Source organism: Fundulus heteroclitus, chromosome 8 (assembly GCF_011125445.2).
Source record: "Fundulus heteroclitus isolate FHET01 chromosome 8, MU-UCD_Fhet_4.1, whole genome shotgun sequence".
In the NCBI taxonomy this organism is placed as follows: Eukaryota; Metazoa; Chordata; class Actinopteri; order Cyprinodontiformes; family Fundulidae; genus Fundulus; species Fundulus heteroclitus.
This window is the reverse complement of record NC_046368.1, coordinates 2,218,024-2,242,087: the sequence shown is the minus strand read 5'-3', so window position 1 is coordinate 2,242,087 and position 24,064 is coordinate 2,218,024. Positions and strand designations below refer to the sequence as shown.

The 24,064-nt window shown below is 47.2% G+C and overlaps 2 protein-coding genes across 4 annotated transcripts; one reads left to right on the top strand and one right to left on the bottom strand.

Annotated features, from left to right (window-relative positions):
- Positions 1 to 283: 283 nt before the first annotated feature.
- Positions 284 to 9,680, bottom strand: LOC105926063. Its single transcript, XM_036139897.1, has 12 exons — positions 9,570 to 9,680; positions 9,394 to 9,465; positions 8,046 to 8,250; positions 7,107 to 7,305; positions 6,865 to 7,033; positions 6,331 to 6,424; positions 6,219 to 6,257; positions 5,629 to 5,682; positions 3,867 to 3,994; positions 3,636 to 3,771; positions 3,448 to 3,518; positions 284 to 526 (listed from the first exon to the last, which is right to left on the bottom strand). Exons 3-12 carry the CDS (start codon positions 8,245 to 8,247, stop codon positions 308 to 310), a joined length of 1,311 nt encoding a protein of 436 aa, XP_035995790.1. The 5' UTR covers positions 8,248 to 8,250; positions 9,394 to 9,465; positions 9,570 to 9,680; the 3' UTR covers positions 284 to 307.
- A 6,234-nt stretch (positions 9,681 to 15,914) lies between these two features.
- On the top strand, positions 15,915 to 23,285 carry LOC110368535 (deoxyribonuclease-2-beta). Of its 3 annotated transcripts, none has more exons than XM_036139899.1 (8): positions 15,915 to 16,026; positions 16,107 to 16,202; positions 17,126 to 17,223; positions 17,572 to 17,728; positions 21,290 to 21,371; positions 21,561 to 21,725; positions 21,802 to 21,999; positions 22,702 to 23,285. In XM_036139899.1, exons 2-8 carry the CDS (start codon positions 16,143 to 16,145, stop codon positions 23,139 to 23,141), a joined length of 1,200 nt encoding a protein of 399 aa, XP_035995792.1. In that variant the 5' UTR covers positions 15,915 to 16,026; positions 16,107 to 16,142; the 3' UTR covers positions 23,142 to 23,285. The 3 variants fall into 3 exon arrangements, with proteins under 3 accessions (XP_035995792.1, XP_035995794.1, XP_035995793.1); XM_036139900.1 differs by having other exon boundaries at positions 15,923 to 16,026; positions 16,112 to 16,202; XM_036139901.1 differs by lacking the exon at positions 16,107 to 16,202 and having other exon boundaries at positions 15,918 to 16,026.
- The last annotated feature ends 779 nt before the right edge of the window (positions 23,286 to 24,064 follow it).

Below are 24,064 nucleotides of genomic sequence, written 5' to 3'. Positions count from 1 at the left end.
CTCTCAGACCCGCTGGACCAGAACCAATCAGTTGTCATGGTTACGCCTAATGAGCCTCGTGTGTTTCTCTCCAAGATGAGAAAGGACCAATGACAGACCAACAGAAACATACTTATTTAATGAGGAGACATCAGTTCTGATCCAAAACGGCTTTTTAATGAAAGACACTCAGTGAAAGCTTGAATCATAAAATATTACATAAATCTATTTAGGAGAATTATATTTGTCTCACTTTCTGTGAAACATAAAGGGACAGCTTAATCATCAAGAACATGTCGGTGTGAAACGTCCCCCAGCAGGAGCAGCGCTAGCAGCCGGCCTGCAGCATGTGGACTCCCCGCACGGTCAGCGCCAGAACCTCCAGCAGAACCTCAGGCGGTCGGTTCCAGCTGTCACTCAGCTCTGTCAGCGTCTCCTCAGAGGAACAGAGGAGGTCAGCGGCCCAGCGCAGCTCCCCGTCCTGCTGCAGGGGGACGGGGACAGACGCTGGGAGACGGACTTCATCTCCGTCCTTCAGACTCTCCACCTGGAGACACACAGACAGGTGGAGACAGGTGGAGACAGATGGAGACACGTGGAGACACAGAGACACGTGGAGACAGATGGACATGGATGGAGATGGGTGGAGACGGATGGAGACATGTGGAGACAGATGGAGATGGGTGGAGACAGGTGGAGACGGGTGGAGACGGGTGGAGACGGGTGAAGACAGGTGGAGACAGATGGAGATGGGTGGAGATGGGTGGAGACGGATGGAGACATGTGGAGACAGGTGGAGACAGGTGGAGACCGGTGGAGATGGGTGGAGACGGATGGAGACCGGTGGAGATGGGTGGAGACGGATGGAGACATGTGGAGACAGGTGGAGACAGATGGAGACACGTGGAGACACAGAGACACGTGGAGACAGATGGACATGGATGGAGATGGGTGGAGACGGATGGAGACAGGTGGAGACAGATAGAGATGGGTGGAGACAGGTGGAGACGGGTGGAGACAGGTGGAGACAGGTGGAGACGGGTGGAGACGGGTGGAGACGGGTGAAGACAGGTGGAGACAGATGGAGATGGGTGGAGATGGGTGGAGACGGATGGAGACATGTGGAGACAGGTGGAGACAGGTGGAGACCGGTGGAGATGGGTGGAGACGGATGGAGACATGTGGAGACAGGTGGAGACAGGTGGAGACAGGTGGAGACAGGTGGAGACACGTGGAGACAGGTGGAGACAGGTGGAGACGGGTGGAGACACATGGAGACAGGTGGAGACAGATGGAGACAGGTGGAGACGGGTGGAGACACGTGGAGACAGGTGGAGACACGTGGAGACACGTGGAGACAGGTGGAGACAGATGGAGACAGATGGAGACAGGTGGAGACGGGTGGAGACACATGGAGACAGGTGGAGACAGATGGAGACAGGTGGACATGGATGGAGACAGGTGAAGACAGGTGGAGACAGATGGAGATGGGTGGAGATGGGTGGAGACGGATGGAGACATGTGGAGACAGGTGGAGACAGGTGGAGACCGGTGGAGATGGGTGGAGACGGATGGAGACCGGTGGAGATGGGTGGAGACGGATGGAGACATGTGGAGACAGGTGGAGACAGGTGGAGACAGGTGGAGACAGATGGAGACAGGTGGAGACACGTGGAGACAGGTGGAGACAGGTGGAGACGGGTGGAGACACATGGAGACAGGTGGAGACAGATGGAGACAGGTGGACATGGATGGAGACAGGTGGAGACAGGTGGAGACAGATGGAGACAGGCGGAGACAGGAGGAGACACATGTAGACAGGTGGAGACAGATGGAGACAGGTGGAGACGGGTGGAGACACGTGGAGACAGGTGGAGACACGTGGAGACACGTGGAGACACGTGGAGACAGATGGAGACAGATGGAGACAGGTGGAGACGGGTGGAGACACATGGAGACAGGTGGAGACAGATGGAGACAGGTGGACATGGATGGAGACAGGTGGAGACAGGTGGAGACAGATGGAGACAGGCGGAGACAGGAGGAGACACATGTAGACAGGTGGAGACAGATGGAGACAGGTGGAGACGGGTGGAGACACGTGGAGACACGTGGAGACAGGTGGAGACAGGTGGAGACAGATGGAGACAGATGGAGACAGGTGGAGACAGGTGGAGACGGGTGGAGATAGGTGGAGACAGGTGGAGACGGATGGAGACAGGTGGAGACAGATGGAGACAGATGGAGACAGGTGGAGACAGATGGAGACAGGTGGAGACAGGTAGAGACAGGTGGAGACAGGTGGAGACAGATGGAGACAGGTGGAGACACGTGGAGACGGATGGAGACAGGTGGAGACGAATGGAGACAGGTGGAGACGGGTGGAGACAGGTGGAGACACGTGGACATGGATGGAGACAGGTGGACATGGATGGAGACAGGTGGAGACAGGTGGAGACACGTGGACATGGATGGAGACAGGTGGACATGGATGGAGACAGGTGGAGACAGGTGGAGACAGGTGGAGACAGATGGAGACAGGTGGAGACAGGTGGAGACACAGAGACACGTGGAGACAGATAGAGACGGGTGGAGACGGGTGGAGACAGGTGGAGACAGGTGGAGACGGATGGAGACAGGTGGAGACAGATGGAGACAGGTGGAGACAGGTAGAGACAGATGGAGACAGGTGGAGACGGATGGAGACGGATGGAGACAGGTGGAGACAGGTGGAGACGGATGGAGACAGGTGGAGACAGGTGGAGACGGATGGAGACAGGTGGAGACAGGTGGAGACGGATGGAGACAGGTGGAGACAGATGGAGACAGGTGGAGACAGGTGGAGACAGATGGAGACAGGTGGAGACAGATGGAGACAGGTGGAGACGGATGGAGACAGGTGGAGACAGGTGGAGACAGATGGAGACAGGTGGAGACAGGTGGAGACAGATGGAGACAGGTGGAGACAGATGGAGACAGGTGGAGACAGGTAGAGACAGGTGGAGACAGGTGGAGACACATGGAGACAGGTGGAGACAGGTGGAGACAGGTGGAGACAGGTGGAGACAGGTGAAGACAGGTAAAACAGGTAAACAGCGTTTAGCCCTAACTTTGGTCACTTTTCTTCTTCTTGTCTTTATTTAATTTCTTTCAGGGTTGATAATTTCTGGAGCTCAGAGAAATTAATCTGTTGGTTTCCAGAATAATTACAGGATGTGAGAGCAGAACGTCAGGTAATCCTAACGAGAGAACCCAGAACCTCCACCCAGTCCTGAGTTCTAGTGTCATTCTGAGATCCAGACCTTTCTCCTAACATTTAATTCAGAAGAGAAGAATACGGATGTATAGAAAATAATAAAAATGTTAAAGATCTTTGTCTTCTGACCTCTAAGGTCATTTAAACGGATATGTGAGAAACGAGTTCAGCTGAGACACGATGAGGACGTCTCTGAGGGAAGATGGACCCACCAGCTGGCTGAGGACGGCCAGAGTCTCCAGACCGCAGGAGGTCAGAGGTCGCAGCTTGGCTTGTGGCAGAGCTGCAGACAACAGAAGAAGAGTTCAGAGTTTTCTACCAGCAGCATGAAGGTCTGCAGCAGCCATGAAAGCTTCTAGATCATCAAACGTTCTCTGACATCAGCTGGAGATGGACTCACCGTCCATAGCGCTGACCAGAAGGTGGACGGCGTCCATCACCTTTGTGGACACTTTGGGCTCATGCAGGAGGTTCATGAAGGACGAGACGGCCGCCGACGAAGAACACTCGTACTCGTCTCTGCTGCTCTGATCCAGCTGAGGAAGAGGAGGAGAACCATGATCCACCACCAGCGGAGAAGATGTGAGGGATCCTGTCTGATCATCAGCGTAAGGCAGAACATCAACCGTACCGCCTCCTCCAGCAGACCCAGAGCTTCTTCTTCATCCAGAACCTCCTGGAGCTTCTTCAGGAGATCCTGGCGAGCCAGCAGGGGCAGCTTAGTGAGCGGCTTCAGGAGAGTCTCCTTCATGGAGATCCCTGCAGGACAAGCAGGAGAAACCAGAGCAGGAGGCTGAGCTTCCTGAAGCAACGTCACATCCACCATCCTGGAGATCAGTTTATCAGGCTGGACCGACCCAAACCGGGTCTACTGAGCTAACATAGAACCACGTTTCATCGTTTAAACGTGTGTTTATGTCGTTTTATTAAACGATGGGACGGTCTGAGCTAAGATGTGCAGGTGGAGAGGAAGCCTCTGATCCAGGAGCAGAGCGGTGCCGATGGATCAGCCACTTCCTGGTTACCTGCTGGCCCAGGTGACCAGGAAGTAGCTGATCCAGGAGCAGAGCGGTGCCGATGGATCAGACACTTCCTGGTCACCTGGGCCAGCAGGTGAGGACAAAGTCACATGTTTGCTACTGATGGTCAGCAGTGGAGCGCAGCAGGGTGGTGTCCTCGGTCCTGATGTCTTCTCCTTCATGTCTGCTGAGAAGACACGTCCTCGTCCTTTGGCTCCGCTTCTGTTCTGTCGTCTCCATCAAGGATGGAAGTTGTTCTAATTGGTACTTTTATATAATATTTAGTTTTTATGCCGTCCTGCTTTGTTTGTTTGGTGCATTTATTAACACAGTTTGTAGTTAAATCTAATATAAACGTATATTGTTCACTTTTTATCTGTTTTCAGTGAGATAAATGTTCTGTCTCTTGGTTGGTTAATTGTGCTCCAGCTCCAGCGATGGAACCTAAAGCTGAGAGTTTATTAACGTAGAAAGCAGCAGGTGCTGCTCGCTGCAGGTAACCCAGCAGTAAAAACATTTAACCATCTGCTTCACTTCAACAACACTGCTTTAAACATCTAGAAAAGAAAAGGTTGTTAGTAGAACATAAAATATCTATTGTTAAAGGGCAGCTAACAGTCAAAGTATAGACCAGGTCCATAATTAAGAGTTTAGTGGAGCGTGTTAGAAGGAGGAGGACTTCTGCATGAAGTCGTCTGGCTCAGCGCTGGCAGCGAAGCCGCTGTGAAATAACTCGTTAGCGGGTGTAGCATTAGCCTCGTTAGCATCCTCTGATGCTAGCCTGGCTCTACAGGTTCCCTCCTGGTTCAGCGTTCTGCTCTAACTTTCTTAACCGCTGCTGTATTTGTTCATTTTAAAGCGCTGTTAGGACAAGAGATGGTTTAGTCAAAGTTTTACCACGTTTCACCAGCTTTTGTCCAGCACTGGGCAGAGAGCGTCTACTCACGTCGCCATCTTGCCTTTGGGTTGTCACATTCTGAATAAGTCGATCCTGACCAACGTTTATATTATCAGCCGCCATGATCCACCGTCTCATTGGGATTCGGAGCTTAATCGCATCACAATGTTCGCTGCTTTACGCGACGCTTCTTCATGTGAACGTAGCTCCTGTCTGGGTCGGTCGTGTTCTACTGGACCGAACAGAACCTGCTTGTCCTGTGAAGGACGCTGAGATCACATCTTATGGGAACTGATAATATGTTGATTAAGTGAATGTTAAACCACTAAATAATTTATTTAAAGTAGTCCTGTTAAGCTCTGAAGCCATTTAGCACCAGACCAGCCGACCAATCAGGAACTAAGGTCCAGTTAAACCAGCCAGGAGGTTCTGGAGCACCAGGCCTCCAGGTTTAGGGTCCAGGAAGCCTGTCTTACCTTCTCTGGCCTCCTGCAGGAGGTCTGGGTCCAGGCTGTCGTGTGTGAACACACCTGCAAACAGGAACCAGATTAACTAGTTATTCATTTAACAGAAAACTCCTGTTTGACATGAAAGTCTGATGAAGTAAAACAATCATTGATCATTTTATCAGAATAAAGGCTGGACATTGGGACTAAAATGGTATCAGCATCTCTAGGTCTGTAGAACCCGTCCATGGACACCTCCGCCACCCTTAGAGACTCTGAGTCCAACCTTCACCGGTCCGGTTCTGTCCAGAACAGACCGAGCTTCTGCCGGGGTTGGACCACCTGGAGCAGGAACCAGGTGAGACACCTGTGGACCGGACCACCTCCCCAGCATCCTGAGAGGAGGCCGCAGTCTCAGGGAGGTGACCTCTGACCTGTGGCTCACCAGGAAGGGTTGGAGGCTGGAGACATCCAGGAGGCCGATGGTTCTCCTCTGGAAGCCCAGCTACAGCCAGAAGGTCTCCTCAGATCTTCTCTCACAGCAGCTCAGACCTCAACGTTAGCTGGATGGTCCTAATCATCTGAAAGCTTAAGGAGGGAGTCTGAAGGCAGCGACTTACCAAAGTTCTTCTTGTGGGACCAGGTTTCAAAGGGAATCTCTAAACGACACAAGAAGAGACAATGAAGAACTGCAAGAAGAGAAGAGAAGCGTCAGGATGAAATGGTTCCTACCCATGGTGTCGTCCTCCAGCATGATCTCCTGAAGGCCAAAAGCAAAGGTGGACTTCTCTGGGACGGTGAAGGTGGTGTTCTCCTCCCGGCTGCCCTGAGAGGACGAGCCCACAAAGTTCTTCTTTTACTCAGACAGAACAATCTGAAGCTTCTCTGCAGCCAGCGGAGCGTTTCAGACCGACGTTCCTTCCTACAGAACCCTGAACACGTTCCTGAGATGTTCTGCTGCTTCTGGCTCTTCAGGAGAAGCCAAAGACCTTTCCTGTTTCTACTCTGAGCTCAGACTGAAAAACACCAAACATCTCCTGCGCTGGAGGATGAGCAGGTAGCGCCGGTTCTGATCCGTTCATGTTTTACTGCTCAGAAGCGGACCGGGCTGAAGGTTCTAAGGCTGCTTCTGCTCTCCTACAAACTCCTACTGAGACGTTTAATCAGCTCAGCTGGTCGTGAAGTGGACAGCCTGAGGTTCTGCTGACAGAACAGAACCGAAGCTCAGGAAGGAAACCAGATTTCTGCTGGCTCAGGTTCTCCTACCTTGAAGAGCAGATTGAGGACGCTCTGGTAGGACAGAGAGAGCGATCCGCTCTGAGCAGAACCTTTGGTCATCTTGACGGGTCCATCGTTGTAAACCGTCTGGTGAACAAACGCCAGCTTGTGTTTGTCCTTCAGCTTCAGCAGCTTTAACATTTCCTTCTTAAGCTTCCTGACAAAGAGCAGCAGAGGAACCCATCAGAACCGGCTCAGACCAGCTGATCGCTGTGGAGGTGCTGCTCTACCTGCCGCTGAACTTCTTCCTCACGGCCTTCAGGTCGGCCTTCTTCTTCTTGATGCTGACCGGCTCCAGGCCGTCCACGGAGTCGCAGCTGGCGGACGCCGCGGCGCCGCCCACCGTCTTCTCGCCTGCCTTCAGCTCGCCGCTGCCGCTCGTCTTCACAGACGTCTGGAAGTCCTTCACCAGGAGCTCCTCTTCAACCTCTGGCAGAAAGGTTAAAGGTCACGTAAATGTTTCACAGATTCACAGAGTCTTCATGGTCCGCCCATGGGGACTATTTTATTTTACACTCTGGACAAGAGGACACGTAACAGACCACAGGTCACAGTTTCTTCACATGTAAAACATTAAGAAGGATAAAGGTGAGCAGTCTGTGTCAGAGTCTGAGGGCGTTGATATCAGTCCCTTCTGAGCCGCGCTGCTCGGGTCAGTCATCCATGAATGATTTACGGCTCCATCCACAGAATCGTGCATTTAGACATTCCTGAGCAGGTTCTGCTCCACAGCCAACATCGGTAACGTGATTTTAACATGAAGGACTAAAACATGTTTGTATATGAAGAACGTTTGATGGACAGACTCTCAGCAGAACGTCCATCTCTGCTGAGGAACAGCGACGGTAACAAGTGACGGACCTCAGTCTCCATCAGGAGGCGACTGCCCTCACAGCTCTGAGGAAGAAGCTGGTTCTCAGTTTATTAGTTCTGGTTCTGAGGTTCTGAAGGGTTTACCTGATGGGAGAGGAGCAGACAGGGCATTACCTGGGGGGAGGGGGGGGGGGGATCAGTGGAGATGAATCTGGACCTTCTCTGGACTCGTTCTGCATAAACCGAGTCCAGATCCTGCAGACGGCATCCCACAATCCCCTGCTCTGTCCTCACCTCCTGCTCCCACACCTGTGCTGAGCTTCAGGTGTTCTCTCTGTGTCTGCCAGGAGACTCACCTGGAGCAAACTGGTCCTCCTCCTCCATGAGCTCCGGTAAGGTGCAGTCCACGGCGGTGTACTTGGGGTACTGGAAGAACTTGGCCTGGCTGACTTTGACCAGCGTCAGAAGCTCCACTTTGTGGTTTAAGTTGGGGTTGGAGATCAGCTCCTCCTCCGCCCCGACGCTCTTCATCACCGCGCTGGTTTCACACGCAAACATCTTCTGTTGGGACAAAACGGGAGAAGCTTGAAGGTCCGTGTTCTGGTGACCAAAGAGGAGAGGAGGTCAGGGGTTCTGCTGGAGGTCCAGTTGACCTGCAGGATGCAGATTCACAACAAACATCGTCTTTGGCCGCTTTACAGAAAATACAGATCCACTTTATTCAGATTCATCGTTAAACAGCATTTCCTCTTAAACAGGATCAGAAACGTTCCTCCAGCGGTCAGAAGACCAGGTACCGGGGGCCATGTCCGTCCTGCCAGTTCACAGAACTTAGAACCAGCCACTGGTACCACAGAAGAAGAAAGCAGGTTGGTCCTCTGGGAAGATCACCAGATGTTTGACCTGCTGGACGCCGTCCTCCAGCTGACATCAAACAGAGCAGCCAAGGACGACCAACAGGCGGGCGGGTCAGACCGGAACCAGAACCGGGTCCAACAGTCATCTGTCCAGGTTCTAGCTGGTAAGAGACAACGACCCGCTACATTTGACCGCGTCGCTGCATCGGACTGAAGACCAGAACCAAAAGTCTGACCACAGAGAACCGAACAGATGCTGAGAGACGACCGAGACGACACAGATACAAAGGAGAGGAGGAAACGCCTTTAGTTAGCTAGTTAGTTAGTTAGTTAGTTAGCTAGGTAGTTAGTTAGCTAGTTAGTTAGTTAGTTAGTTAGTTAGTTAGTTAGTTATCTAGTTAGTTAGTTAGCTAGTTAGTTAGTTAGTTAGTTAGTTAGTTAGTTAGTTAGTCAGTCAGTTGGTTAGTCAGTCAGTCAGTCAGCTAGCTAGCTAGCTGACTGACTGACTGACTAGCTAGTCAGTCAGTCAGTTAGTCAGTCAGTCAGTTAGTCAGTTACTTAGTTAGTTAGTTAGTTAGTTAGGCGAGCTGAACCAGAGCTGATTTTATCGGTTATTTGACCAATAAAAGTCTCACTTTTTAAAACATGTGAGTCTATCTTGATAAACGCTATGAAAATGTCGGCAGGGTGAATCTGAGGGAGAGTTTTCCAGCGTGAAGACGTTGGTTCCAGCCTTACAGCTGACAGCATGAAGGCTGGAGCCAGAGACCAGAACATGAAGACCTAGAGAAGCCAGAACCCCCCCCCCCCCCCCCCCCAAGCCGGTCCGTTTGAGCCGCAGCCTTACCTGTCGCAGGTAGCAGCAGGTCCTCTGGATGCGTGTCGGAGCTCCTCTGCAGCCTTTTAAGGCCGACAGCTTCTGTCATCAGAGCCTAAAGTGAAACACTTCCTGCAGCAGAACTATTTTTCTCCAGAACCGACCACTTCCTGCTGGGAGAGGAGCCTGAGGCAGGTAAAGGTTACCTCTCTGACCGCAGCGCTGATGCCTTGTAGCAGGAAGGTTGTGGGTTCAGATCCCAGCCTGACACGGGTCCTTCTGACTGAGGTTCGCAGGTCCAGACGATCCTGGGTTGGTTCTGTCTAGAACATGTAGAACAAAGAGAACCTGTTGATGTTTTCTATCTCAGCTGCAGTCCAGTGAAAGACTTTCAGTGATCCATCACCTCCAGCTGGGCCACAGGCCGGGTCCACCAGGACCGGGTCCACCAGGACCGGGTCCACCTAGGCCGGGTTCACCAGGACCGGGTTCACCAGGACCGGGTTCACCAGGACCGGATGACACTGGTGATCAACCCAAGGTCTGAAACAGAAGCTCAGAGAAATGAGCAGAAACCAGGATCTCCACCTCTGCAGGCCTCAGCTAGCAGCCTGGGTTTCAGATCCATCTTTATGGAACGTTCTGCTGAGGAACCTGCAGAACGGTTCTGTGAGAGCTCTATTCTGCAGCATCTCTGCCTCAGAACCACCTGCAGGTTCCTTTGGACCCAAGCCAACGTGGCTCTGCTGGAACTTCGCTGGAAGCAAGCATGAATAGAAAAAGAAAGAAGAGCATCAGGCGGGTTCCTAGGATGGGAGCCAACATTCCTGCTCACAGGCACGCCATCAGCATGTTGAACCGTCAATGTTTACAGCCTCTGGCTGCAGAAACAACAGAATCCGTCCAGAACCACTGGCCCGGCCCAGTCAGCTGTGCATGAAGGGAACCAGATCAGTTTCTGTACTGCAGAGTTGCTGCATGTGGAGCTTCTGCTTAATGGAGACGAGTTGATGAGATCCAGCTGTGTCTAAAACATTAAGTTTCATTATGAAGATAAAATGATTAGAGCAGATTGTTCTGCAGCAGGTGAGACAGAACCAGCAGAACCACCTAAAACCTCCCAGAGACCAAAGACATGAGTGCAGTAACATCCTGCCATAGATGCAGTCAGAGAAAGCAGACACATGATTTATTGATCTACAGTTTTATACAGCGGTCCAACTGGACCTACCAGAACCAGCAACAATAAAAACTAGCTGAGAACGCTTCATAATCCATCATCCATCCCAAAAATAAAATAAAATAAACTGTTTTAACCAAGAGATAAAATGCTTAATTTAAATTGTAAACTTGACTCCACCTCAATATGATGGAGCTTGATTATTAAGGGCTTTATACGTTAGAAGGAGAATTTTAAATTCTATTCTTGATTTAACAGGAAGCCAATGAAGGGAAGCTAAAATTGGAGAAATATGATCCCTCTGGTTGATTTTCATCAGAACTCTTGCTGCAGCATTTTGGATCAGCTGAAGGCTTTGAACTGCATTTTGTGGACTTCCTGATAGTAAAGAATTACAATAGTCCAGCCTTGAAGTAACAAATGCATGGACCAGTTTTTCAGCATCACTCCTGGACAGAATGTTTCTAATTTTGGCGATATTCCTGAGGTGAAAAAAGGAAACTCTGGAAACCTGTTTAATATGGGATTTAAATGACATGTCTTGGTCGAAAACAACACCAAGATTTTTAACTTTATTACCAGAGGCCAAGTTAATGCCATCCAGATTAAGGGATTGATTAAGAAGTTTATTTTTTGAGGACTCTGGCCCAAAGATTACAACTTCTGTCTTGTCAGAATTTAGATGCAGGAAATTTAAAGTCATCCAGCTTTTGATGTCATCAAGACATGACTGCAGTCGAAGTAACTGATTGGATTCATCAGGATTTATGGATAAATATAGCTGAGTGTCATCAGCATAACAGTGGAAATTAATCCCATGCTGTCTGATAATTTTGCCAATCGGAAGCATATATATAGTAAATAGAATTGGTCCAAGGACTGAACCCTGTGGTACTCCACAGGTGACCCTAGAGTTTGAGGAAGATTTATTATTAACATGAACAAACTGGAATCTGTCTGACAGATCAGATTTAAACCAGCCTAATGCTTTCCCCTTAATCCCTACAGTATGCTCAAGTCTTTGTAGGAGAATATTGTGATCAACTGGATCACCTGGTTTGGTTCCAGCACTAAGAAGGACAGGCTGACAGTCACAGGGTGTTCAGCATCATTAGAACCCGACATTTGGTCCATATACAGGAAACGGTGCTGCTCAAGGGTCCAGAAGAGAGTCCAGGACAACAGTTGCCCCATAACAGAACATTTTCTCAACAACCTGGTCTAATCTAATATACATTCACGTTTTTAGCTATCTTCAAAATTACTCAATTGCATATTTAATTTAATTTAATTGTATTGGATTGGATTTTAAAATATTTCAAATGCAGCTGTGGTGTGAGAGAGAAAATTGCATCCAGACCAAGATCAACAAAACCTGATTGTGAAAGAATGTGATAGGTCCGGCTCAGGGATCACGCTAATGGTTCCTCAGAAACTGTCTGAAGGAGACAAAGGGAACTGACCCAATCAGACGAGTCAAACAGCTAAAGAGAAACAGAAATTTTCTGTTATTATTTACAGAGCTAATGTTAAACCTTTGTTTGAAATGAAAGTGGATGAAAGGCAGTCAGTCATGTGTGCTGTAAAGCTTTTATCCTAATGATGCATCCCAGGATCCGCCGTTTTGAAGCTAAAGGGTTGCACCAGAACCTTTTAGACGCTTCATAGCAAAGGAGACATTAGCATATGCTGCTTCATGCAGATCCAAGACATTAGATAGAATTAAAAACATCTAAATGACACGTTGTGAGCGTTTGAGGGGCTGAATACTTTTAGAAATGTAACCTTTCACTGATGCAGCAAACATGGACAGGAATGGACCTTTCAGTTTCAGACCTGCATGACTTCACAAGAGTTCTGGTTCTGATCCGAAGCAAGGCAGGTTTATCTGTGGCACATTTCAGTAACAAGACAATTCAAAGTGCTGAACAGAAACAGAACCTGAGAAAATAAAATGTTTCAGAGGAAAAGGAGGAGCAGGTGAAGACAAGCTGGACTAAAACATAATTCTTAATAATTGTTCTGTATTGTTGTGTTTTCTAAGCAGCAGTGTTTTGTTGTTTTTGCATCAGGATCTGTCCAGTTTAATTTCATGTTTTTACTCATTGATAGAGTCTCTAAAAGTAGAATGGGAGGCAGATCCTTTAGCTATCAGGCTCCTCTCCTGTGGAACCAACTCCCAGTTTTGGTCCGTGAGGCAGACACCCCGTCTACTTTTAAGACTAATCTTAAAACTTTCCTTTGTGACAAAGCTTCTAGTCAGAGTGGCTCATGTTACCCTGAGCTACCTCTGTAGTTTTTCTTCCCACTGTGGCTTCATGCATGCTCAGTATGAGGGATTGCTGCAAAGCCATCAACAATGCAGACGACTGTCCACTGTGGCTCTACGCTCTTTCAGGAGGAGTGAATGCTGCTTGGAGAGACTTGATGCAACCTGCTGGGTTTCCTTAGAGAGGAAACTTTCTCACCAACCTGGAGGATCTGATGGAGGCTGACTTTGGAAAGAACCTTGAAGATGACATGTTGGGGATTGGTGCTATAGAAATCAAATTGAATTGAATAACTGTGTGTCGGTGTCATATTCCTGCATTTTGTTTATTTTCTAGACTTTAGAGAGAAACTTTAGACTTAGACAACTTTATTGTCATTTTGTATGCACAGAGTGCGTACAGAACGAAATTTCGTTTGCATACAGCTTGAAAAATCACAGTAAATTGCAGTAAATTTCAGGATAAAGGTGCAGCAGCGATTTATGTAAACAATGTAAACAATGCAGGGGAAATAGACAGTGTGCTATTCACGGTATCCAGGAGAGTATTATTAAAACCGTGTAATATACAAATGTGGTACAGAGTCCATTTTATACTTCAGCAGTTCAACAGTCTGATGGCAGCAGGGAAAAGCTGCTGCAGAACCTGGTGGACCTGCAGCAGATGCTGTGGAACCTCTTCCCAGAGGGCAGCAGGGAGAACAGTCTATGGTGGGGGGGGGGGGGGGGGGGGTCCCTGATGATGTTACGGGACACGCAGCGCTGAGATGAGGGTCATGTCTACATCAGGGTCAGTGACACCATGAAGGTGCTATTGCTGCCTGTCTTGGCTGGTGGGGAGCCAGCAGGCTGCCAGCATGATGGCTGCTGTGTTGTAGAGAAGAATGCAGCAGGTTTCATGCTGGATGCATCAAAGTGAAACAGCAGCTTGACTCCATGCCAGTCAGAGACAGGTTTACCGTACAACAAAGATTTACTGGTTCTTAAGGCCCTTCTGCAGCCATTACCGGGTCAATGCAAACACAACCAGGACCTAGCAGGGTGGACCCGTGCAGACATGATAAAATGGATGGAAAAGGAGCTTCTGGTGCCTTCAGGAACCAAAACTCACATGCTAACCTGAGTAGGTTCAGCGTGTCCTTGGTTTCCTTCAGAGATCTGCTTTAAAGAGTCCAAAAGCCAAGGTGAAGCTCAGTGGTACCATCAGGCTGTTGTTCAGCCCAATTGGCTGGTTCCTGTAGAGGTCCTTGATGGGGGGGGGGACCGGTCCTGGGTGAGGGGAGGTAGTGGGTTGAATAAGATCCATTTTTATCTCCACTGTCGTGAGTGGTTCTGGTGCAGCCAGAACTCAGGTTGGATCAATGATTGATTAGAAACACTGATCCACTGGTGCAGTCCAACCTCCAACCTGCTGACATGTTGCAGCCCGACTCAGAAGTCTGAGGTTCAGGAGTGTTTCTGGTGCTGGAGACCCGATCAGACCCAGACCTGCAGAGAAACACCAGAACTTCCTTCTTCTGCATCATCAGCATTCTAAAATCTACAGTCTAGACCAGAGGTCACGGACTAGCGGACCGGGGTCCGGATCCGGAACCAACCTGATTTAAAATATTTCTAAATTACTGCATGTTGTCCAACGGCAGTGTCTAAATTTCATCTTTGCCTGTTAATACGGTAAAGTGTCCGGCACCAGGCTGCACGAGATGCAAACTAGCCAAAGAGCTGTGTCACTCAGGGTTGCTGCTCTTTTAGACACAGAGGGCAAACCTGTGGCAAGTCAAGCGTTGGGAAAGAAGGAAAGACGAAGAGTAAAGGAGAGCAGAGAAAGAGCGCACTGCTGGAAGAAGCGTGGTGAAAGAAAAGTGAAATGGTGCGCTCAAAAATGAAGAAAGTAGACACAACAACAGGTCTTTAAGGAAGAATGGACTGACGCGTACCTGTTGGTCTTGCCAGGTGGAAGCAAAAAAAAACCTTTCTGTCTCATTTGTTCCCAGACAGTCGTTCTCATCAAAAGCAGCAACATTTAGCGGCAATTAATTCACTTGTGAAATGAAGCAAAGCTCATTTTCCCAAAAATATCCGCTTGCTTCAGCCGTACGTACGGATAAAAAATGTCTGATTTAAAGGCACAGTACGAATGAGCACCTTATCATGTGCTTGAGAATGGCTTTGTCACCATTCATACTCAGGTTAAGGTTAATTGCAGAGCAGCCAAAAGTCAATTTCTCTCATTAAGCCATAAAAAAGAAAGGTAAAAAAAAAACGGTCACTTCAGGTGTTTCATAAAAGATGTGAAAGTCTGGAAATTGTCTATATACCAAACTGTGAAAGATTGTTGTTCTCTATTTCAAAAAGCACTTTAGATTTAAAAATAGAGAAACATTCTTTTTTTATATCATTTTATTTAAAAAGTCAATGTATGAGGTTGATGCATAAACACCTGCATTTTATTTCACTGTTAAATGCTGATTAAAGTAATGGATTCTAATTAAAAATGTCTCCGCACCTTTACTGGTTGTTGATTTTCCTTTTTCAGACCCCGCTGATTTTTAATCAGTGACTCCTGGCCTAGGCTGTCAGTGCAGCATGCCAGATGTTGTCAGATGTTTCAGTCTCTGTCTCTACAGTCCCTGTTGGGTCCACACGGTGACGCAGAACCCTGAGGACAACCTTGTCTCCTCTGTTTCCATGGAAACTTCAGCCATGTTGTCCTCCTGTGGGTCAGAGGCAGAACCCTCCACAGACGGTTCCTGCCTCGGTTCTGTCTGACCTCTAACCAGCCAGACTGTCTGCACCTTGGTCCTCACAGATACACAGAACCTGGCAGAACCTGGCAGGACCTGGCAGAACCCGGCAGGACCTGGCAGAACCTGGCAGGACCTGGCAGGACCTGGCAGAACCTGGCAGAACCTGGCAGAACCCGGCAGAACCTGGCAGAACCCGGCAGGACCTGGCAGAACCTGGCAGAACCTGGCAGAACCCCACTCTGCTTGGTTTCTGGGACCTTAAAGTCTTGTCGATAAGGAAGCAGCCAGCGTTGCTGACAGGCGGTGACACATTGACAGAGGACAGCTGAGCTTTGTTTGTCTTTCTGTGGACGTGACTCTGAGCCCAGAGATCCCAACTGGGTCAGGGACACGGAGACAGGAGGACAGTTTCAGGATCGGAGAGGAGACGGACGCACCGAGGAGTTCTGGAACATTTCTGACTGGAGGTGATTTAAGGTTTTATCTGAGAAGGTGTTAAATAATGTTGATGGCTCTCAGCAGGCTGTACGCTGTTGCTTTGCTGCAGGACAGCTGGAAGGAGCAGACAAATGTGTGAAGACTGATGGACTCTAACCTGAACAACAACAACCAGGGCAGCCACCACTGCTTAACGCATAAAAAGGTTTTTATTGGGTTAAAATCAGATAATTACAGGCGGACTGTGGCTCAGTGGTAAATGGTTTGAACTTCTTTAGCGTTTTAACGAGTCTAACGACCCAAAGCGTTTTACGCCACAGTTATTCACACACTGCCTTCCACTGGAAGGTTCACTTCCAGCTTCCTCCTGCCTCATGTGGTTGTACCCCTGGGCAAGGCACTTAGCCCCAAGCTACCTACTGATGGGTGTATGAAACTGACTCCAGTGTGAAGTGCTCTGATTGGTCAGCAGGACCAGAAACGCTCCAGATAAATTCAGTCCATTTAATGTTTACTAGCCCAAAAAAAACTATCATTATGTTAACTGGACGTAAAATGTTAACATAAAGAGGAAAGCTGCCCTGGTTCCTTTTTTGAGTATAGAGCAACTAGATCTTGAAGTTTGAGGAGAAATCCTCAACAAACGTTGTTCCTCAGGTTTACTGAAGCATCTTTGATACATCAGAGCAACACGCCTAGTACGGAGAACCTGGCAGGAGCACCGCTGCTTCTGCCCTGATGAACAGCTAATATTTGGATGGGGTCAGAGGTCATGGAGGCGGCAGATGGTCCCAATCAGAAGGAAACATCACGTAGGGATGAAACTGTAGCCAAAGTCCACAACGTTCTATTGAAGGCCTGGAGAACTGATGCCTTTTGAAACAATTACAAGAAAAATAAAATCCTTATTTTGCTTCTGCTTCAGCATAAAATGAAAAGAAGTGAGGAAATCAGAAGGTCTGAGGAACACAGTAGATAAAGCTGCAGATCAGACGTTGGAGATGGTTGGAGAAAGAACTGATCAACCTGATTATCTTTGTACATTTTCAAACCCAAACCTGTCAAGAAGTTGGATCTGTCTGAAGGAAATGAGGAGAATGTCCTGCAGATGTTTCTTCTGTGTTTCAGAGAAGGATGTGGAGCTTCTTCCTGCTGTTGGGTCTTCTCTGCTCCAGCTGTCACGGTTCTGTGACCTGCAAAAACGACACAGATCATGAAGTAGACTGGTAAGAAGTCCTCGTCAAGAACAAATCAGAACAAAATGCAATTTGTGGCCAAATTATTGATTGATTGATTGATTGATTGATTGATTATCATTTATTTTATAAAAAGCAGAATGCTGAAGGAAACCATGGATTAACTGTATCAGACTGGGCTCAGAAAGCTGCTGAGTCTCAGCAGCCTGATAATTAGCCTGGTGCTAAACTAGCTAGCTGCTCAGCGTTAATCTCCAGGAGATGCCTCCTCAATCTGAGACCGATGCATGAATTCAGAAAATCCGGGACATCATGACTTTAACCAGATGCATGTTTCATGAAACATCTCTCTGTGTCACATTTGTTCTGCTTCTTCAGGTACATTTTATACAAGGTGCCCAGAATGGACTCCCTCTCTGGCTCGGAGTATATTTACATCGATTCAAACGGAAAGAAACAGTTCAACAACATCAACAGCCCTCTAGGTGTTCTTGGACAAACGCTTCGACCTCTCTTCAGACCAATCAGGAACATGGTGAGAACCTGTCACAGAGCTTTTCCACAGTGTTTGCAGGGGTTCTGGGCTCCGGCTTCGTCCCACAGTCCAGAACCAGGTTTTCACCAACAACCTCCTGATGGCAGCTGATCCTGGCCTACTTTCTATTCTCATTCTTCTGGACCTGAATTTCACCTTTGATAATTCAATTCAATCTTATCTCTATAGCTCCAATTAACACACGTCATCATCAAGGTTCTTTCCAAAGTCAGCTTCCATCAGATCCTCCAGGTTGGTGAGAAAGTTTCCTCTCTAAGGAAACCCAGCAGGTTGCATCAAGTCTTTCCAAGCAGCATTCACTCCACACCATTTCTTTCTCCACCCTTCTCCACAGATTATCCTGAATTGGTATCATTAACACCCTTTGACTCGTTTAGACCCTTCGCAGAGTTAGAGCAGCATATTTTTCATCATTAATTGAGGAGAATAAAAATAATCCTAGATTTCTCTTCAGTACAGTTGCCAAACTTACCCAGAGCCACAGCTCTGTTGATCCATCCATTCCCTTAGCTCTTAGCAGTAATGATTTTATGGGATTCTTCATAAATAAAATTGATTCCATTAAAAATAAAATAATTGGCATCCTCCCAAACATGATTACCTCGTCCTCAGTAAGTGAGGCAGCATTGGAGGAATCCTTAGAACCTGCGCAGTGTCTGAACTGTTTAAAAGCAGTAGAGCTTTCTGAGCTATCTAAAATTTTAGCTTCATCTAAACCTTCTACCTGTATGTTAGACCCAATCCCAACCAAGTTGTTTGAGGAGGTATTCCCTCTGATCAGTGGTCCTATTTTAGACATGATTAATCTATCCTTGGTAAATGGATATGTACCACAGGTTTTTAAAGTAGCTGTTATTAAACCTTTACTTAAGAAACCATCTCTTGATCAAGATGAGTTAGTAAATTACAGACCTATATCTAATCTTCTTTTCTTATCTAAAATTCTTGAGAAAGTAGTTGCTAATCAACTATGTGAACATTTACAAAGTAATGACCTACTTGAGGAGTTTCAGTCAGGCTTCAGAGCTCATCATAGCACTGAAGCAGCTCTGGTGAAGGTCACCAATGATATTCTCATGGCCTCAGATAATGGACTTGTGTCTATACTTGTCCTGTTAGATCTCAGTGCTGCGTTTGATACAGTTGATCACAATATTCTCCTACAAAGACTTGAACATACTGTAGGGATTAAGGGAAAAGCATTAGGCTGGTTTAAATCTTATCTGTCAGACAGATTCCAGTTTGTTCATGTTAATAATAAATCTTCCTCAAACTCTAGGGTCACTTGTGGAGTACCACAGGGTTCAGTCCTTGGACCAATTCTATTTACTATATATATGCTTCCGATTGGCAAAATTATCAGACAGCATGGGATTAATTTCCACTGTTATGCTGATGATACTCAGCTATATTTATCCATAAATCCTGATGAATCCAATCAGTTACTTCGACTGCAGTCATGTCTTGATGACATCAAAAGCTGGATGACTTTAAATTTCCTGCATTTAATTCTGACAAGACAGAAGTTGTAATCTTTGGGCCAGAGTCCTCAAAAAATAAACTTCTTAATCAATCACTTAATCTGGATGGCATTAACTTGGCCTCTGGTAATAAAGTTAAAAATCTTGGTGTTATTTTTTACCAAGACATGTCATTTAAATCCCATATTAAACAGGTTTCCAGAGTTTCCTTTTTTCACCTCAGGAATATCGCCAAAATTAGAAACATTCTGTCCAGGAGTGATGCTGAAAAACTAGTCCATGCATTTGTTACTTCAACGCTGGACTATATCCAGAGCTGATAGTTTCTCTCTCGGGTGACGGCTCCCCTCACCTCAGGTCAGGAGGCTGGGTGTCATCTTTGATAGCACTCTACCCCCCCCCATCCCCATCTATAACACCAGCCGTTCTGCATGTTTTCATCTATGCAATGCTACGGTTTGTTTAATTTGTGGAATCTATTGCTAAAAGTTAATGTTAGTCTAATCAGGTATGGGATGTGTGGAGTGTAACTCCCCCCATACCTGAGCCTTACAACAACCTATGTCACACTTCTCATGGCTGATGTCACTGGGGAAGAGAGGAAGCTCCGCCCACTGAGCTGCCCCTCCAGACATCTGAACCCCCGACACCCTCTGGTAGTAGTAGTAGTGCTAGTAGCAGTAGTAGTAGTAGTAGTAGTGATAATAATAGTAATAATAATAATAATAATAATAATAATAATAATATATTTATTGTCATTGAAACATACATTACAACAAAATTTGTTCTCTGCTTTTAACCCATCCCCTAGGGGAGCAGATATCGATCAATATGCATTTTTTTTATCGATAAGCTTTTTTTCTATATCGTCAAGCCCTAAGCTCAACCCATCAAGCCACAGTTGCTACTAGTAGTAGTAGTAGTGGTGCTAGTAGTAGTAGTAGTAGTGATAATAATAATAATAATAATAATAATAATAATATCTTTATAGTCATTGAAACATAAATTACAACGAAATTTGTTCTCTGCTTTTAACCCATCCCCTAGGGGAGCAGATATCGATCAATGTGCATTTTTTTTTATCGATAAGCTTTTTTTCTATATCGTCAAGCCCTAAGCTCAACCCATCAAGCCACAGTCGCTACTAGTAGTAGTAGTAGTGGTGCTAGTAGTATTAGTAGTAGTAGTAGTAGTAGTAGAAAAACATTAATGAGGAATAACTGATACCAAACTACCTATTCACTATAAAACATTTATTAAAGAAAGTTCTCTCCCTTAACAGTCACTAGCCTCATGAGTAGTGTAGTTTTTTCCTTTTAGGGCGGTGAGACTGAGCCTGTGGCCTTGAGGTGCGCTGCGTTTGTTCTGGAGGAATCAGTGCAACAGCGCCCTCTAGTACCACAGTGGAAAATGTAACAGCAGACTTTACTGACAACACCTTTGCTTCTCCATCAGCAATTCCTCTGATCCCCTCACCACCAGAGATGGTCTATTACAGGCCTTTCTGTCAGCCTCAGAACAGCAGTTTTCAATAACACAACCAAACAGTAACAATGCCCACATGTATAATTATAAAGTTAATAAGTGTTCAGGCTTGATAAAATAATAGGAGCCGGTTGATTAAAACACACATCAGGAAACAAACTGGTTTCTGATCAGTGGAGCAACGGCTGAAGGCAGCAGGATTAACTCAGCCTGCCAGCAGACGTTAAGACTAAAATCACCAGAATGAAGGAAAACCAGGTTTGACTTTCTGACGCCAGGTTTCCCTCCTCTGAATCCAGCCAGGACATCAGAAACATCTCGCTTTACGGCACTGATGGTCAGTCAGCGAGGCCCCGCCTCCTGCCCATGCACCGCCACATGCCCTTTGACCCCACAGGGATGGACGGGTTTCTAAATCCAGAGCAAAAGCCTCAACTCTTGACAAACATGAGTGAAAAAATGATTTTAAATGTGCTGAAATGATCAATGACAGCTTTGTTTCTATGTTTGTGCCACTGCTGGAGAGTTTCACTGTAAACTGTAAACTTTGACTAGTAAAGGTTTGACTTTGCAGGAGGAAAGCTTTGGATTCATCAGCTACAGCGACCAGCCTCCAGGAAGCAATGCAGACAACAAGCGCTTCGGCCACAGTAAAGGTACGGAGAACACCTGCTCCTTCCCACCTGGGCAGCAATAGCTGCTGCGCTCAGGGCATTGCTGATGTCTCTCCACTCTGCAGCTGAGTTCACACACAGCTGCAGCAGAAGGTCAGCGAACAGGAGCCGATTCTCCTCACCAGCAGAGTGGAGATGATCCAAGCCTTCTGTCTTTGCTCTGTCCTGCAGGAGTTCTGATGGCCGACAGAACCGGTACCGGGCTCTGGCTCTCTCACAGCACCCCGCAGTTCCCCTTCAGAAGAGACCAGAACCACTTCTGGCCCCACAGTGGAAATAAAAACGCTCAGACCTTCATCTGTGTGACCTTTAACTACGACCAGTTCCGGGAAATAGGTCTGAGCTGAAGCTCCTGCAGGAATACGAGCCGCTAAGAGGAACAATGCTAACCTGTGGTGTTCCCTGCTTTCAGGAAGACATCTGCAGAACATCAGAGCTTTTCCATTCGAACATTACGTTCCAGAAAACTTTCATCAGGAGCTCCAGCAAGTTGTGAAATGGACCGAAGAAGCTCCGCCTGCCAGTAGCGTCGTGAATGTTGCTTCACTGACATCAAGAGGAAACAAAGCATTTAAATCCTTTGCTAAAAAAACCTCAGAGGAGGAAGATGGTGAGCTTCCTGGGTGTTTAATATCGTAAATAAAAGTTCATTATAGCTATGTCCTGAAATAAAGGAGTTCAAACTCTGGGTCAGATCAGAGTAACTTCCTGGTTTAGGCCGAGGCTTCCTGAGCAGACAGGTAAGTTTAAATGAAGGTGTAGATAATTTAATCCCAGTTAAATAAAACAGCTGAGTCAGTTTTCTTATTAATGATCAATGAAAATGTGTAAGAAAAAGATGCCATTAATGTCTTAAATAAAATCAGACCTAAAGGTTTAACAGTACTTTCAAATATTTTTGCAATGATTCTGTTTAAAAGCAGAAAATATTCAGTCAGCAGTGAGTTTTGTCGTCTGGCAGGAAGTCATGTTGCTGTGATGAAATCAGCAGCGGCTCGTTGCTAGAAATTAATTATTCCTAGAGTTAAAGTACTGGAGTATGTGCTTCAAAGTACTTTAAAATCTGGAAGTTTTTTTAACAATGCATTTAAATTAAGTGTAGCTGAGAAAACTTGTTCCTGCTGTGTTGGACGGATCAGTGAATTTTAAAATATTCAGTCTTAAATGAGGCGCTTCATTTATGCGCTCCTCTGTGCCGCCGCTGGAGCCAACATGGCCGCCGTCCGGCACCTCTGTCCCCTCCCTGGTCCTCAGGGACGGCCGTCCTGTGGTAGACGTGTCTCTGTCCCTGGTGACGTCTCTCTTCTTGCAGAGGGAGATCTGTACGTGAGCATCGCCTCCGGCATCATGAGCGACGTGTACGTCCAGACGTGGGGGTGCCAGCGGGGACGCTCAGACTCCTACTGCCCCACCAAGGGCTACAAGGTCACCAACGTGGAAGACGTCACCGTGGAAGACGCCACCGGCGCTCATATCCTGACCTGGAAGCCCAAAGTGGACCATTCCAAGTGGTGCGTAGCTGTGGACCAGAACACACACTGGACCTGCATCGCTGACATGAACCGGGCCGTGTCTCAGTACCAACGCCACGGCGGCGCGCTCTGCATCCATGATGAGAACGTCCACAGCCAGTTCCTGAGATTCGCCAAGCATCCCAACACCTGCCGCAAACGCCCCGCCCCTTCATGGTCCTCTGACTGTGATTCAGAGGATAGTGGAGGCCGGATCTCCTCCTCCTCCTCCATGGGTTAGAGCAGAACCTGCAGCTCGCCTCTCATTCAGGCTGCTGCAGGTCAGCGAGCAGAAAGTCGCTGCAGATGAAATAATCAGCTGTTGGTGCAGGAAACAATAAAAGCAGCGGCTCTGTTGTCTCTGAGGTCACTGATGGAAAGATTACATCTCTGAGTCTTTGGTTCCTGTCTCACACAGTTCTTCGTCTTTACCTGAAATATTCCAGGTAGCAGAGAAACGTTTCTGGACCTCAGGAGAACCGTGATGCTGGAAGCCCGGAGAGAAACGTGCAGCGGCGTGAGCCACCAGGTGTTTCTGAGCTCAGAGAGAAACCTGTCACAGGTCGTCAGCTGGTCTGCTGACGGTTCTGTAACGCCAGTACAGGTACAGGTGTACAGGTACAGGTGTACAGGAGTACAGGTACAGGAGTACAGGTACAGGTTTAAAGGTACAGGTACAGGAGTACAGGTGTACAAGTATATATGCACAGGTACAGGTGTACAGGTACAGGTAAAGAAGTACAGGTATACATGCACAGGTGTACAGGTACAGGAGTACAGGTGTACAGATTTACAGGCACAGGTGTACAGGTACAGGTAAAGAAGTACAGGTATACATGCACAGGTGTACAGGTACAGGAGTACAGGTGTACAGGTTTACAGGTACAGGTGTACAGGTTTACAGGTACAGGTGTACAGGTTTACAGGTACAGGAGTACAGGTATAATTCAATTCAATTCAATTTTATTTATATAGCGCCAAATCATCAAACATGTCATCTCAAGGCACTTTACAAAGTCAAGTTCAATCATATTATACAGGTTGGGTCAGATTATACAGATTGGTCAAAAATGTCCTATATAAGGAAACCAGTTGATTGCATCAAAGTCCCGACAAGCAGCATTCACTCCTGGGGAACCGTAGAGCCACAGGGAGAGTCATCTG

Coding starts and splice junctions, on each gene's coding strand:
- LOC105926063 (XM_036139897.1), bottom strand. CDS start 8,247: ATGTTTGCGTGTGAAACCAGCGCGGTGATGAAGAGCGTCGGGGCGGAG. Junction 6,258..6,330: donor GCTGGAGGACGACACCATGG/GTAGGAACCATT, acceptor TGTGTCGTTTAG/AGATTCCCTTTGAAACCTGG. Junction 527..3,447: donor TGGCCGTCCTCAGCCAGCTG/GTGGGTCCATCT, acceptor GTGTGTCTCCAG/GTGGAGAGTCTGAAGGACGG.
- LOC110368535 (XM_036139899.1), top strand. CDS start 16,143: ATGGACTCTAACCTGAACAACAACAACCAGGGCAGCCACCACTGCTTA. Junction 16,203..17,125: donor ACTGCTTAACGCATAAAAAG/GTTTTTATTGGG, acceptor TCTGTGTTTCAG/AGAAGGATGTGGAGCTTCTT. Junction 21,372..21,560: donor GCGCTTCGGCCACAGTAAAG/GTACGGAGAACA, acceptor TCTGTCCTGCAG/GAGTTCTGATGGCCGACAGA.